Source organism: Panulirus ornatus, chromosome 63, assembly GCF_036320965.1.
Source record: "Panulirus ornatus isolate Po-2019 chromosome 63, ASM3632096v1, whole genome shotgun sequence".
Classification (NCBI taxonomy): Eukaryota; Metazoa; Arthropoda; class Malacostraca; order Decapoda; family Palinuridae; genus Panulirus; species Panulirus ornatus.
In genome coordinates this window covers 10360506-10375262 of record NC_092286.1, presented here as the reverse complement: position 1 = coordinate 10375262, position 14757 = coordinate 10360506, and the positions used below count along the sequence as shown (strand labels likewise).

General features: G+C 37.0%; 1 protein-coding gene across 2 annotated transcripts in view; it reads right to left on the bottom strand.

The window, feature by feature from the left end:
• Myo31DF (Unconventional myosin ID) overlaps positions 1 to 14757 on the bottom strand; it is a 130906-nt gene continuing 116149 nt past the window's right edge. The window contains exons 15-20 of one of the 2 annotated variants that reach the window (XM_071656737.1): positions 12485 to 12650; positions 11158 to 11313; positions 10204 to 10344; positions 8923 to 9071; positions 3558 to 3674; positions 1 to 2593 (exon numbers count right to left, since the gene is read on the bottom strand). In XM_071656737.1, the coding sequence (XP_071512838.1) occupies positions 2320 to 2593; positions 3558 to 3674; positions 8923 to 9071; positions 10204 to 10344; positions 11158 to 11313; positions 12485 to 12650 (1003 nt within the window). In that variant the 3' untranslated portion in view covers positions 1 to 2319. The remainder of the gene's footprint in view (positions 2594 to 3557; positions 3675 to 8922; positions 9072 to 10203; positions 10345 to 11157; positions 11314 to 12484; positions 12651 to 14757) is intronic. The other variant, XM_071656738.1, reaches the window with a different exon arrangement.

Below are 14757 nucleotides of genomic sequence, written 5' to 3'. Positions count from 1 at the left end.
TATACAGATAATTTTATTCATAAATATCCATTTATCATACAAAATTACAATAAATTCTGCTAATATAATGCAGAAATGAATGTCTTCTTGGCAAACTGCAAGGGATAACAACACCCTTGTAGTGTCAAGATGTAAAGCAAATGGTGCATAGATAAATGCTCATCTCAAACACTTTTGAAAATAAACTTTTTTGTGACTGAGTATATACATGACAGTTACAAAAATGTATATGAAGGTAAAGACCAATTGAAATTGTATCATCACCAATAGACTTCAGATTTTCAGCTTGGCTGAATCAAATCTTAAAAGCACTGAACAAGATAATACTCTCATTCATAGAGAGCAAGAAACCAATACAATGTAACTATAATAAAGCTTTAAATGTCTTTCACAATTATAGATAAAATTCATGGAATTTTCAAATTGTATAATCTTTAGCCATCTGTAACAATTCTCCCGTAAAAGAAGTGATTTTGTATCCAAGTCCTGTACAAGGTTTGTTATTACTTTGTCTAATCATTACGGTCAACAATGTTTTATCTATACATTTTATTTTATCAGTGGTCTTAAAATTTTGACAGCAAAAGTTTTTACAAATATAAACTGTGAATGTCAAAAATGAACACAAGACAGTCACAAGAATATTTTTCTGTTTTTTGTTGTGATATGACAAAAAGCATTAATCAGTCTAAGCATATTTACAAAAACTTTTTTCTCATTCCACACTTATCACCCGACCCATAAATGGCACAACTAGTCTGCACACTTACAAATGACACAGCTTTAACAGGAAAGTATACTGCGATGTTTAGACATACTGGCACTCCTATATTACAACATAAATAATTTAAGTACTATACCAATTTTCTACTGTCATCAACTTTGAAGGTAAGGGTTCTGATGGAACATCATTCAGCTGGCAATGGCCAATAACGACAAATTTCAATTGAGGCAGTAGTTTTCATGCTGTCATTCTTGCACTATACATAGTGTTACAAAGATGACAACTGAACAAGATCAAATTTGCAATTGCAGTGTTATTAACATTTCTCTTTATTGAAACCTAATAAAAATCTTTTGTACTGCTTAGCACGTTAACAACCTTACCTCATATTCCTGGAGCTACTACTACCCCTGACCACATTCATCTGTTTTATTATGGTTATCATTTGTATTATCAAGCACATCGCAGTTTCATAAAAAAGTAAGACTACAAATCAAAAGTTTCCTCTTGGTGCGCAAGACTGTCAAACAATTTCATTTCACTTGTAGACATATCTACAAAACTTACTGCATGTGAAAATAATGCTTCAGTATTTTACATTTAAATATACATTTTGTCTAAAGCACAAAACCTGTAAAGCTTGTCCTCCTCCATCTCATACCTACACAGTGTTCCTTTTATAGTAATGTGCTTTGGCTTATGTTGCCATCCCAAAATGAACAAAAGTAAAGGAAAGAGGTTGTTCTCCATATCTTCACACCACAGGTTGATTCATGGCTGAATAACTAAGCACCAGCTATTCATTAGCATTAACATGACAGTAAGAATTCATAGCCCTTCATGATATAAGTACAAGGATGAAAACCTGTATCGCTTTAACTCTTACAGACATGAATTCAATAGCTCATGGCGCCTCAAGTTATTCCCAATCTCGCAACTTGAAACCCATAACAACGAAGCTGAAGTCTTGGAGAAAATTATTCACATACTGAAAAGCTACATCCTATTTGGAAATAGGATGGCCTTCAAAAACTTAAAATTAGAAAACCAGATATGTGATAGAAGATATATATATATATATGTAGCACAACAAAATATGTATTGTGAACCATACAAAAATGCACGTGAAAATGTAGAAATGCCATGAATCATTCAAAAGCATGAGCAACTCGCTATAATTATTGAATCTATGAACAAATGAAATGAATTTTCTCCCAAATATTATCAATGTGGTCCCACAATAATTATGAGAGAAAGGAAAATTAACTATGGTACCAAAAAATGAAATGGAATGTCGAAATATGATTATGAAAATGAATGAATGTTGATAGCAAAACATACTCCATACAAAGTGAATAAGAAAAATGCTTCATTTTCTACAGACACCTTTGACAAACATGATAAAAGGAAAGTACTATAAATTTTCTTTTTCCACATTCATATCAGCTCTGGCAGTGTTTATGAACACCCAAATAAGGCACACATTCATTATCACCAGTTTGTAGAAATCACTAAATCCTTGTTTTATTACCTTCATGACTCAATTTCTCCACTCTAATTACTAGATTTGGCCACATTTGAAATCTTTCACATAGCTAATACCTTCCAGTATTAGCATATACATGGCTGCTTCCATTTCCATGAATAAAGCTGTTACCACCAGTGTAGCCATTATTCTTGATATTTCCACTGCCAGGATTATTTCCATAGCCATGGCCAATGCCATTTCCACTGCCATATCCATTAGCTCCAGATGAACGTGTTGGTGGTGGAGGAGCATGTCTAGCATGTGTTTTGGTTGGTGGAGGAAGCTCTTTGTTCAGAGATGTGGGCCATGTGTACACCAAGTCTCCACGCTTATCACCTCTTCTGGAAAAAAAAAAAAAATAATGGTACAATATTCATTGGTTATTTTGACAACTTGAGAACAATCATATACATTAAAAATTGTAACAGTAATATATCAAGTTTTGGGAGCAATGAAGAATGTGTGGAAGGAGAGAACGTTATCTCAGAGAGCATAAATGGGTATGTTTGAAGGAATACTATTTCTAACTATATTATATGTTTTGGAAATGATATGTTTGAGGACAATATGTGGGGTGAAGTGGTTTGATCGAGTAAGTAAAGAAAGGGTAAGAGAGATGTGCAGAGGAGGGTGGATGTGCTGGAAACGAAATGTTTGAGGACAGTATGTGGGGTGAGGTGGTTTGATCGAGTAAGTAATGAAAGGGTAAGAGAGATGTGTGTTGATAAAATGAGTTTGGTTGAGAGAGCAGAAGAAAGTTTTTGAAATGGTTTGGTCATATGGAGAGAATGAGTGAGGAAATATTGAAAAAAAGAGGATATATGTGTCAGAGGTGGAGGGAATGAGGAGAAGTGGGAGACCAAAGTGGAGGTGGAAAGATGGAGTGAAAAAGATTTTAAGTGATCGTGGCCTGAACATGCAGTAGGGTGAAAGGTGTGCAAGGAATAGAGTGAAATGGAATGATGTGGTATATCAGGGTCAACATGCTGTCAATGGATTGAACCAGGGCATGTGAAGCATCTGGGGTAAACCATGGAAAGTTTTGTGGGGCCTGGATGTGGAAAGGGAGCTGTGGTTTCGGTGCATTACACATGACAGCAATTTCCATTAACATGAAGATGAAGCAAGAACAAAAAGTGCACAACTTAGAAAAATGGTTATTTTAATATGTAAAAATGAGCTCTGAGAATGGATACACTTAATCTATTTCATATACATCAGAATGGAGTTACAGCGATCTTGATGCAAAATCAAGGGTTAAGTTTAGAAACATACATGATTAAGTTTAGAGAACACAATACTTACCGAAAAGCTGGGAAGGAGCCAACGTTACTCTCTTCTATCGTCACATTCCGAGACTTGTTACCCAGCATGCACTGGAGAGTTGGACCCACTACCACACGGAGTTCTGACCGGTTAAGCCTGTTGGCAAGAAAATGGCAAATAAAAGCAAGAATTTTTAACAAAAATTTTATATACTTAACTATGAGGAAGATAAACGACCTATGTAACCTAAAAGCAGTGAAGCCCAATTTTACCAAGAACATATTCCCAAATCAATTCGAAGGTTCCTTACATACAGAGTCATGCCCATCATGAAGGAGAGAAGAGTAAAGGGAGATTACATTATAACTTCCATGTTTATAGATCAAACCAACACTGTCACAAACTGAACACTTTTTTGAAAGATGAGAAGAGCAACCAGAAGTCACAGCAAAAAACAAAGCAAGAAACATGTTAATGTCCAGAATTACTTATATGGTATCAGAGTTATGGATGAATAGAATAAGCTAGAAGATAAAATCTGTACACAGACAGTATACAGAAATTTAAAGAACTGTATGATAGTTGAGAAAGTTGAAGAAATGGGACCATATGAGTACCGACATCTATCCTCATCCTGTATAAACAGGTGATCACAAATTGATAAAAAAAAAAACACACAAACATCATAAAAAGTCCAAAATTGTAGTAACATATAAAAAGACTTATACAAGTTCCAGAATTGGTCAGATATACTGTTAATGAAGTTCAACCTCACCAAATGAAGGATGATGAAATTTACTCTCTTATGGATGGTATGATTATGAAAATCTGATATCTTATAGGAGATGTATCATGAAAATCAAAGTGTGAGAAGACTTGGGGGCTGACAAGTTTCCCAGCCTAACTGTTAAGAGAGCATAGTGTTTGTAATAACACTTTTGTGTGCTAGGGGGGTGAGCCATCTCACTACCCATGAGGTGAACAAGGCATGTCAATCGGCCCTACATAAACGTTTATGTTAGCTGAAAATTTGTGAAGCTATAGTTGGTCTTACACTTTTATTATATGCATTCATTCACAGATGAATGCCTTATAATACTACATGCTGTTCATCAAACAGCAAGTATTGCTCCAACACAACAATGATAACATTTACTGCAGTTGTAAATTTGTAATGCTGTAGTTGGAAGTACATTTTTTAAACATGCATTTGTTAGGGAGGTGAATGCAAGAGTTTTGGAAAGAGGGGCAAGTATGAAGTCTGTTGGGGATGAGAGAGCTTGGGAAGTGAGTCAGTTGTTGTTCGCTGATGATACAGCGCTGGTGGCTGATTCATGTGAGAAACTGCAGAAGCTGGTGACTGAGTTTGGTAAAGTGTGTGAAAGAAGAAAGTTAAGAGTAAATGTGAATAAGAGCAAGGTTATTAGGTACAGTAGGGTTGAGGGTCAAGTCAATTGGGAGGTGAGTTTGAATGGAGAAAAACTGGAGGAAGTGAAGTGTTTTAGATATCTGGGAGTGGATCTGGCAGCGGATGGAACCATGGAAGCGGAAGTGGATCATAGGGTGGGGGAGGGGGCGAAAATTCTGGGAGCCTTGAAGAATGTGTGGAAGTCGAGAACATTATCTCGGAAAGCAAAAATGGGTATGTTTGAAGGAATAGTGGTTCCAACAATGTTGTATGGTTGCGAGACGTGGGCTATGGATAGAGTTGTGCGCAGGAGGATGGATGTGCTGGAAATGAGATGTTTGAGGACAATATGTGGTGTGAGGTGGTTTGATCGAGTAAGTAACGTAAGGGTAAGAGAGATGTGTGGAAATAAAAAGAGCGTGGTTGAGAGAGCAGAAGAGGGTGTTTTGAAATGGTTCGGGCACATGGAGAGAATGAGTGAGGAAAGATTGACCAAGAGAATATATGTGTCGGAGGTGGAGGGAACGAGGAGAAGAGGGAGACCAAATTGGAGGTGGAAAGATGGAGTGAAAAAGATTTTGTGTGATCGGGGCCTGAACATGCAAGAGGGTGAAAGGAGGGCAAGGAATAGAGTGAATTGGAGCGATGTGGTATACCGGGGTTGACGTGCTGTCAGTGGATTGAATCAAGGCATGTGAGGCGTCTGAGGTAAACCATGGAAAGCTGTGTAGGTATGTATATTTGCGTGTGTGGACCGTATGTATATACATGTGTATGGGGGTGGGTTGGGCCATTTCTTTCATCTGTTTCCTTGCGCTACCTCGCAAACGCGGGAGACAGCGGCAAAAAAAAAAAAAATTTGTTCATTAATGATCGTTCTTTAACACTAAATACAACGAACAGTAAATCTTACACCAACATCACCATTCTGGAGTGATTTTGTTGAGATGTAGGCAATGTTTAAGATATTCATAAATTTGACTGTTTTGTCTTTCCTTTATTTTTATGTAGCTGTTCAAAAATGATTGCACTATTTCATACATCAAATATCTAATCATATGCCAACATCCTCGAAGGCTCAGACTGGGGTGTCTAAATGTGTGTGGATGTAACTAACATGAGAAAAAAGGAGAGATAGGGAGTATGTTTGAGGAAAGAAATCTGGATGTTTTGGCTCTGAGTGAAACGAAGCTCAAGGGTAAAAGGGAAGAGCGGTTTGGGAATGTCTTGGGAGTGAAGTCAGGGGTTAGTGAGAGGACAAAAGCAAGGGAATGAGTAGCAATACTCCTGAAACAGGAGTGGTGGGAGTACGTGATAGATTGTAAGAAAGTAAACTCTAGATTGATATGGGTAAAACTGAAAATGGAGAGATGGGTGATTATTGGTGCATATGCACCTGGGCATGAGAAAAGAGATAATGAGAGGCAAGTATTTTGAGAGCAGCTGAGTGAGTGTGTTAGTAGTTTTGATGCACGAGACCGGGTTATAGTGATGGGTGATTTGAATGCAAAGGTGAGTAATATGGCAGTTGAGGGAATAATTGGTGTACATGGGGTGTTCAGTGTTGTAAATGGAAATGGTGAAGAGCTTGTAGATTTGTGCTGAAAAAGGACAGGTGATTGGGAATACCTGGTTTAAAAAGAGAGATATACATAAGTATACGTATGCAAGTAGAAGAGATGGCTAGATAGCATTATTGGATTATGTGTTAATTGATAGGCGTGCGAAAGAGAGACTTTTGGATGTTAATGTGCTGAGAGGTGCAACTGGAGGGATGGCTAATCATTATCTTGTGGAGGCGAAGGTGAAGATACATAGAGGTTTTCAGAAAAGAAGAGAGAATGTTGGGGTGAAGAGAGTGGTGAGAGTAAGTGAGCTTGGGAAGGAGACTTATTGTGAGGAAGTACCAGGAGAGACTGAGTATAGAATGGAAAAAGGTGAGAACAAAGAATGTTAGGGGAGTGGGGGAGGAATGCTTGTGGCATGAGAAGCGTGGGAGGTGGGCAGATTAGAAAGGGTAGTGAGAGGTGGGATGAAGAAGTAAGAGTATTAGTGAAAGAGAAGAGAGAGGCATTTGGACTATTTTTGCAGGGAAATAATGCAAATGACCGGGAGATGTATAAAAGAAAGAGGCAGGAGATCAAGAGAAAGGTGCAAGAGGTGAAAAAGGGGCAAATGAGAGTTGGGGTGAGAGAGCATCATTAAATTTTAGGGAGAATAAAAAGATGTTTTGGAGGGAGGTAAATAAAGTGCATAAGGCAAGGGAACAAATGGGAACATCAGTGAAAGGGGCAAATGGGGAGGTGATAACAAGTAGTGGTGATGTGAGAAGGAGATGGAGTGAGTATTTTGAAGGTTTGTTGAATGTGTTTGATGATAGAGTGGCAGATATAGGGTGTTTTGATCGAGATGGTGTGCAAAGTGAGAGGATTAGGGAGAATGATTTGGTAAACAGAGAAGAGGTAGTAAAAGCTTTGCGGAAAATGAAAGCTGGCAAGGCAGCGGGTTTGGATGGTACTGCAGTGGAATTTATTAAAAAAGGGGGTGACTGTATTGTTGACTGGTTGGTAAGGTTATTTAATGTATGTATGACTCATGGTGAGGTGCCTGAGGATTGGTGGAATGCTTGCATAGTGCCATTGTACAAAGGCAAAGGGGATAAAAGTGAGTGCTCAAATTACACAGGTATAAGTTTGTTGAGTATTCCTTGGAAATTATATGGGAGGGTATTGATTGAGAGGGTGAAGGCATGAACAGAGCATCAGATTAGGGAAGAAGTGGTAAAAGATGTGTGGATCAGGTGTTTGCTTTGAGGAATGTATGTGAGAAATACTTAGAAAAGCAAATGGATTTGTATGTAGCATTTATGGATCTGGAGAAGGCATATGATAGAGTTGATATAAAGATTCTCTGTGGAAGGTATTAAGAGTATATGGTGTGGGAGGCAAGTTGTTAGAAGCAGTGAAAAGTTTTTATTGAGGATGTAAGGCATGTGTACAAGTAGGAAGAGAAGAAAGTGATTGCTTCTCAGTGAATGTTGGTTTGTGGCAGGGGTACGTGATGTCTCCATCGTTGTTTAATTTGTTTATGGGTGGGACAAGTATGCAGTCTGTTGTAGATGAGAGAGCTTGGGATGGGATTCAGTAGTTGTTCGCTGATGATACAGCGCTGGTGGCTGATTCGGGTGAGAAACTGCAGAAACTGGTGACTGAGTTTGATAAAGTGTGTGAAAGAAGAAAATTGAGAGTAAATGTGAATAAGAGCAAGGTTATTAGGTACAGTAGGGTTGAGGGACAAGTCAACTGGGAGGTAAGTTTGAATGGAGAAAGACTGGAGGAAGTGAAGTGTTTTAGATATCTGGGAGTGGATTTGGCAGCGGATGGAACCATGGAAGTGGAAGTGAATCATACAGTGGGGGAGGGGGCAAAAGTTCTGGGAGCGTTGAAAAATGTGTGGGAGTCGAGAACATTATCTTGGAAAGCAAAAATGGGTATGTTTGAAGGAATAGTGGTTCCAACAATGTTATATGGTTGCGAGGCGTGGGCTATAGATAGAGCTGTGCAGAGGATGGTTGATGTGCTGGAAATGAGATGTTTGAGACCAATATGCGGTGTGAGGTGGTTTGATCGAGTAAGTAATGAAAGGGTAAGAGAGATGTGTGGTAATAAAAAGAGTGTGGTTGAGAGAGCAGAGGAGGGTGTTTTGAAATGGTTTGGTCACATGGAGAGAGTGAGCGAGGAAAGATTGACCAAGAGGATATATGTGTCAGAGGTGGAGGGAACGAGGAGAAGTGGGAGACCAAATTGGAGGTGGAAAGATGGAACGAAAAAGATTTTGAGTGATCGGGGCCTGAACATGCAGGAGGGTGAAAGGCGTGCAAGGAATAAAGTGAATTGGAACGATGTGGTATACCGGGGTGGACGTGCTGTCAATGGATTGAACCAGGGCATATAATCCATATAAATATGAAATATTTGTGTCACAAATACTACTCACAACTGATACTGTCTGAGCAACAGTCCCGTAAGTTCTCCCACCCGGTTTGCATTCACTTGCGATGCGAGAGAGATAACTAGGTCATTACCACCTCTCAAATGAATTATCACCAGCTGGTCCTGGCCCGGACTGACACTCACCCCACTGACCTAGAAAGGAAAGAATCATCATTCATGGCATTTATGGAAATGATAAAGAAGTCCCTATCAAGTAAGTCTCAAAATTTTTGCAGTCTACACATCTTGAAGTACCAAGCCAAGCCACCATTTAACTATAAATTTGCCAGTTCAAGAAATCTGCATTTTATTTCTAATGTTAAAGAGGTAAGGAAGTTTACTTTTTTCATGAGAAAATCCATTTTTCACAATGGAGCTTTTCTACAGCCTGTCTGTTTAGGACCAAAGGCCTATGCTCATCAAACATTTCCGAAGCAGCTATACCCTGACACTGAGAGCTCAAACTAACCCAACAACATTTCACACTCTCATTAGTTATAAATTGCTAATTTGGTCATTAGGATGAATAAAAGCAAGCATGTTTTGATGGTAAACTTTTACACATACAAATACATATAAAGACGTTGGAGAAATTCTTTCAATCTTAGGCTGATGTGACACCATTATCAAATACTAGCAATAAACTGGCAATTTCTACATATACTGCACTTGTCATACAATGCATTTAAGTAAACTGGCATCCCTGACACGAGCATAACTAAGATTACCATCATTCCTGATGTCTCTACAGTGATAACAGTTATTCCACTACTTTATCCTTCCATTCAAGTAGTTATTGTATGTTTACTTTTACATTACTTCTGATATATGCGATGAATGCGACAATGCTTCCTTGCTCAAATACTGGATATGTAATGTAAGTGTCAATGCAAATCCTTGCTAAAGTACTAAATTATTACTGTATTTCAAAGCCTATACGATGCACTTTTTTCCTTAAAACAAAATTTTCAGAAATCATGCAGTATCATATGGGCAGGTGGTGTACTGGGTATCTACTGTCAATATACGGATGAGGTTCCATGACAATTTCATAATTCTCACTAGCACTACTACCTTGGATTTTGCTTTGCCTGACTATTTTACATTATTCTATCAATTACATTATTCTATCAATCAAAAAGCATATATCATTTAAAATAATGCCTAAAATATGAATTAAATTTCAGAAAACTCATCACAACAATGACCAAGGGATTGTTTAAGTTACACTGACACTGAGTAATGACTATTTAGACATACATAACATGATTATATATTCACATACCTCTAAAATAGGGATAGGTGATCTAAGAGGCTTAAATGTCTTGCTGTGTAGCTTGTAAATCTGCTTATCAGTTAGTAAGAGTGCTCGCTCTGCCATCTTGTCTTTTTTATTGATCTTCCGCACCAAGCTGGAGAACAACACCTGAAATTTTTTAAGAATGACATGAATATCCAGAAAATACTGTAATCTTATGAATCTGTTATTTCTCCATTAAGCATTCCCTTATTCTACACATTATCCCATGAAAACTAAAAATAGGACTTCATTGTCTAGAGCCTGACAGCTTTCTTTATCCTCCATTACAGCACGCTAGTTTCATACTCAAATATAGTACTTAACCAATACAGACATCATCCATAAGCTCATAAAGTATGAGATCCTTTGAAAAAGTCATAAAATCTGAAGTTTTGCAGTAATATCTTGATGTGCCTGAAGGGCAGAACCACTAGAAGTCCTCACACTTGTTGATAATTATTCATGATTTATAGTAAAAATATCACCATTTACTTCACTCTTCCTCTTGTGCAAATACAACTTACTTTCTGTTTCTTATAGGTGACTACGTGCATGTCTCAAACCAACAACCACAGCATGTAATACTGAGTTGGCCACTAGCAGCTCAGATGTTTGCTAAACATATATTTGTTTCTTTCCCTATGCTACAAAGCTTTGAAAATCTTTACCTTCACATGCCTTTCCTAACAGCTAAATGCTTGTAAAAAAAAAATGAAATCCTTCTCTTTTTCACATTTGTTTTGTCACTTTTTGCCTTTTTGATTCTTCATTCAAGGCCGTGTCCTCAGTAAGGACTTTGGGTCATGACTGGAGCCTCTGACATAAATGAAAATAATTTCCCAAATAATCTCTTCTTTTTGAGACAAACTCACTTTCCTAAGCATGCATTTGTTAGTTATCGATCCCTCAGCTACTCATATGTGTATTGTTCACACTTACCTCCCTGAACCCATCTTTATTCCGCATATTCCTTACAGCCGTCTGGAAGGTTGCAGCTTCAGGGTTTTCTTTCGTTGATGCCAAATAGTTGCCCTCCCAGTTCTCCCGTACACCCCAGTCCACACGCTTCCCCACCAAAGCATCTCCAGCAATCACCTGTTGAGTACCACAATAAATTTGTCTACAATATATCTGGTAAAAATCAATAATCATGCTAACTAAAAAGCATAAAGTTCCTAAAAAATGTGGAAATTCAAAAAATAGGATCTGGTTAAAAGGTAATCTTTTTGTGAAGTTCATAGATAGTTTTTGCCTAATTTGATTCATAGCTTTTTTTTAAAAATCTTTAATTAATCTATATTTACCTACCTTCACCTGTTTCAATTGCAAGGGGTGGATCAAGTTCTCTCAGTCACATCCTCAGCTCATGCCCAAAATTCTAGAGTTTAAGTATGAACATCCATATAGTATGAGCCCCTTACTTTTTCAATCTGCATCCTAAACTGATCCATCCACTGAGCTTGAAGTTTCTAGTCAAAACTCCACATATACATATATTTTTCTTTCTTTTTCATATAAGCTCTCAATTTTCCATGCAAGCAAGGTAGCAAAAAGAACAGATGACTGAGCCTTAAATGGAAAATTTTTCACTTGGATTCTTCCTCTGTTTCTTCTTTAGGAAAGTAATACAGGAATGGAAGATTTCTGGCCACCTACTCCTGTTCCTATTAGTCGCAGGGAATACGTGGGCAATATTCCTTCGTCCCTATCTCCACGTACAAGTATTTCTTCTCATCTAGCTGTATCACAGATCAGCAACACATGTAGAAGTTTCCCTGCAGACTTAGTCTGCTAACCATCTAATTGTTAAAATGCAACAAATAATACCCAAAACATTTGCTGAAGAATTCTGCATGAAATTTAGCTTTCACATAGAGGAAACTGTTGTTTGTTCTTAAAGACATGAATATGTAAAAAGGATGTGTATTACTTCATCAAATATGTGTGGGAAAGTAAAAAAGGATGGCAAGGAGACAAGACCAAAGAAAAACATTATCATAGGTTGGTAGTAAATAATATTTGAGGACACTATGGTTTTTAAAGAAAGTATGGCACAACATGCAGTTCTATTTACTTACCCCTCAAAAAAAAAATGTTGAAATCAAAATACAGGGTTATACATTCTCCTCATTAAAGCTTTCATATGTAAATGAGGCTTCATATAAAGTCTTAAAATGTCATTTCCTACATTTAACCAAGGCAAAAAAAATCACTCTTTCGTTTTCCATTTTAAATTGAGAAAGCTAAAGCAACATTGATATGTTACCTTGATCCGGAGTTGTGGCCACTCTGTCTTGGGAACATTGGACAGGATCATCTGAGCTCTCCACCGGTTATGTATGTTCTGGAAGTCAGACACCATTGAGCGCAACACCAAGGGAGGGGCTGGCCACCGTACATGCTTTCCATAGTCCTGCATTTGCTTCACATTCCTGATGGCAAATATCCTTGATACTAATTTCTGTACTTCTTTTTGCATCTATTATCATTTATAAGATTGTAACAAATTGTCTACCTTCAACAAACATTTTATAGTACACTATCAAAGAGTGAAGTTAAAAAACTCAGAGAAATTTTGTGTATTTGGCAGAAAATGCTGTATTAAATATATAGCAACCCACTAAAAGATCTTACTTTATTATCTTTGAACCTGTATGTATTAAAATGTAAGACAATGCTTAGCTTTGAAAAAAGATTTTCTGATGCATAGATATATTTCTCTGACATGTACATATCTTTCACAGATCTTGAAATGTTGCAAGTTTTTCCCTGATAATATGATGATCTAAGGTTCTTAAGTAATATGATTACATCAAGTTTTGGGTCTGGTGAATATACAAAGGAATTCAAAAAGCAACAGACAATCGAGTCCTTTTGAGACTTCATGAATATAGAAAATATCATAAACTCAAAGAATGGTAAGGTAAAAGTTAGAGGGTATACAGATAATTCAAAGGTGATAACCTGCAAATTGTCACTGAGACAAAAGAGGCTCAAATGATGTACCATTCTCAATGTGCCTCTGTATGAAATACGAATGGAGTGCAGAAACCAATGCCAGGAGAAACATCATGTCCTCTCCTCTTATAAAGAACTGTCATACATTTAAGCATCCTCTCCAACATATTCAGCACTCCACTTTAACTTCTTTAATTTCTGCATGCCAGTCTATCAATCCAAGAAGATTTTTCTTCTTTTTTTTGTATCCAAAAGATATTGAGAATTCTGAACATATCCTACCTTTTGAGGGTTGATATATGATACTTTAGGTTGGGTTGAAATAAAATTTGAAAACTGCATTACTCTACATACAGGTGATCTACAGAATATTTTTGTCTGAGCACACAATTCTATATTCACTTTGCAATTCTAAGCTCAATACATGTAACAAGTACTAAAACTGAAATAAGAATATTGCACCTGAGATTAAAGTATAGTATAAAATGAAAATGAGTAACTTTTATGGTTGTATTCCAGACGTACTTTCACAGTGATACTTCCAGTTCTTCAATGCATGCAAAACACACCATTACCATATTCAAACCTGCTCAATTACAAAAGGGCCACAAGAAATTGACTAAGGATCTTTTGTAATTGGAAAAAACAACCTTTACAATAAGAGGTCAACACTACTAATTAATGTGCTCCAAATATCTGGGGTTAAATAATGAACAATGCCTTACATGGGGTTGTTACCCACACAGTGTTGTGCCTTGAACTTGGGGTCCAGCATTCCACGTCGAGCCCTATCAGTTTTAGAAAGAAGATGTAATATATGTATAAACATATATGTAGTAAGAAGGAATATTAAGAAACTCCTAAACAGCATCCTGGATTTAAAAAAGCTTTAGATGTACCCCATTAACTTATTTTGATGTTTCTCCACAATCAATAATTCATTAATCACCACCACTGTACTTGTTTTTCAACAGTACCTTTCAGAAAGGGATTATACTGCTGAAAATTAACCTAAGTATACTACAGAATATTCACATTTCTTTTAGAGAAAATATGATGAATGCAGCAGAAAAAAAGGATGAATAATACTGTGAAATGTGATAGGAATATACTGGACCTGCTTAATATGAGAAGAAATAACAACAAAATCAACAGCTGGTAACTGGATAATTTTCAAGACATTAGGTACACTTCTATCATTACCACCTACTGATTATAGAATGAGAATGAACATTCTTCCATAAACATTAACAAATGCACACCAGAAAACCTTCTCAACTTTTCACTATCCTATTCACCACTCCATCTATACCTCCAGCTTTTCCATCCTCTAACATCTTTAGTGCTCTTCTTACTTCCTCCGGTAATGTCTTCCTGTCCCATACATCTACTCCTCTCTCTCCTTATCTGTCACACTACTGTATTAATAACCATATTAATTTCACTATCATCAATTTTACTATCATTTTCAATCAGTTCTTTAAGATACTGTTTCAAATCTTTTACATACTTCAACCTTTGTTACTAACATTCTCCGAGATGTCTAACAGACTTTTGCTCCTTACACGTGTCTCTTCTACT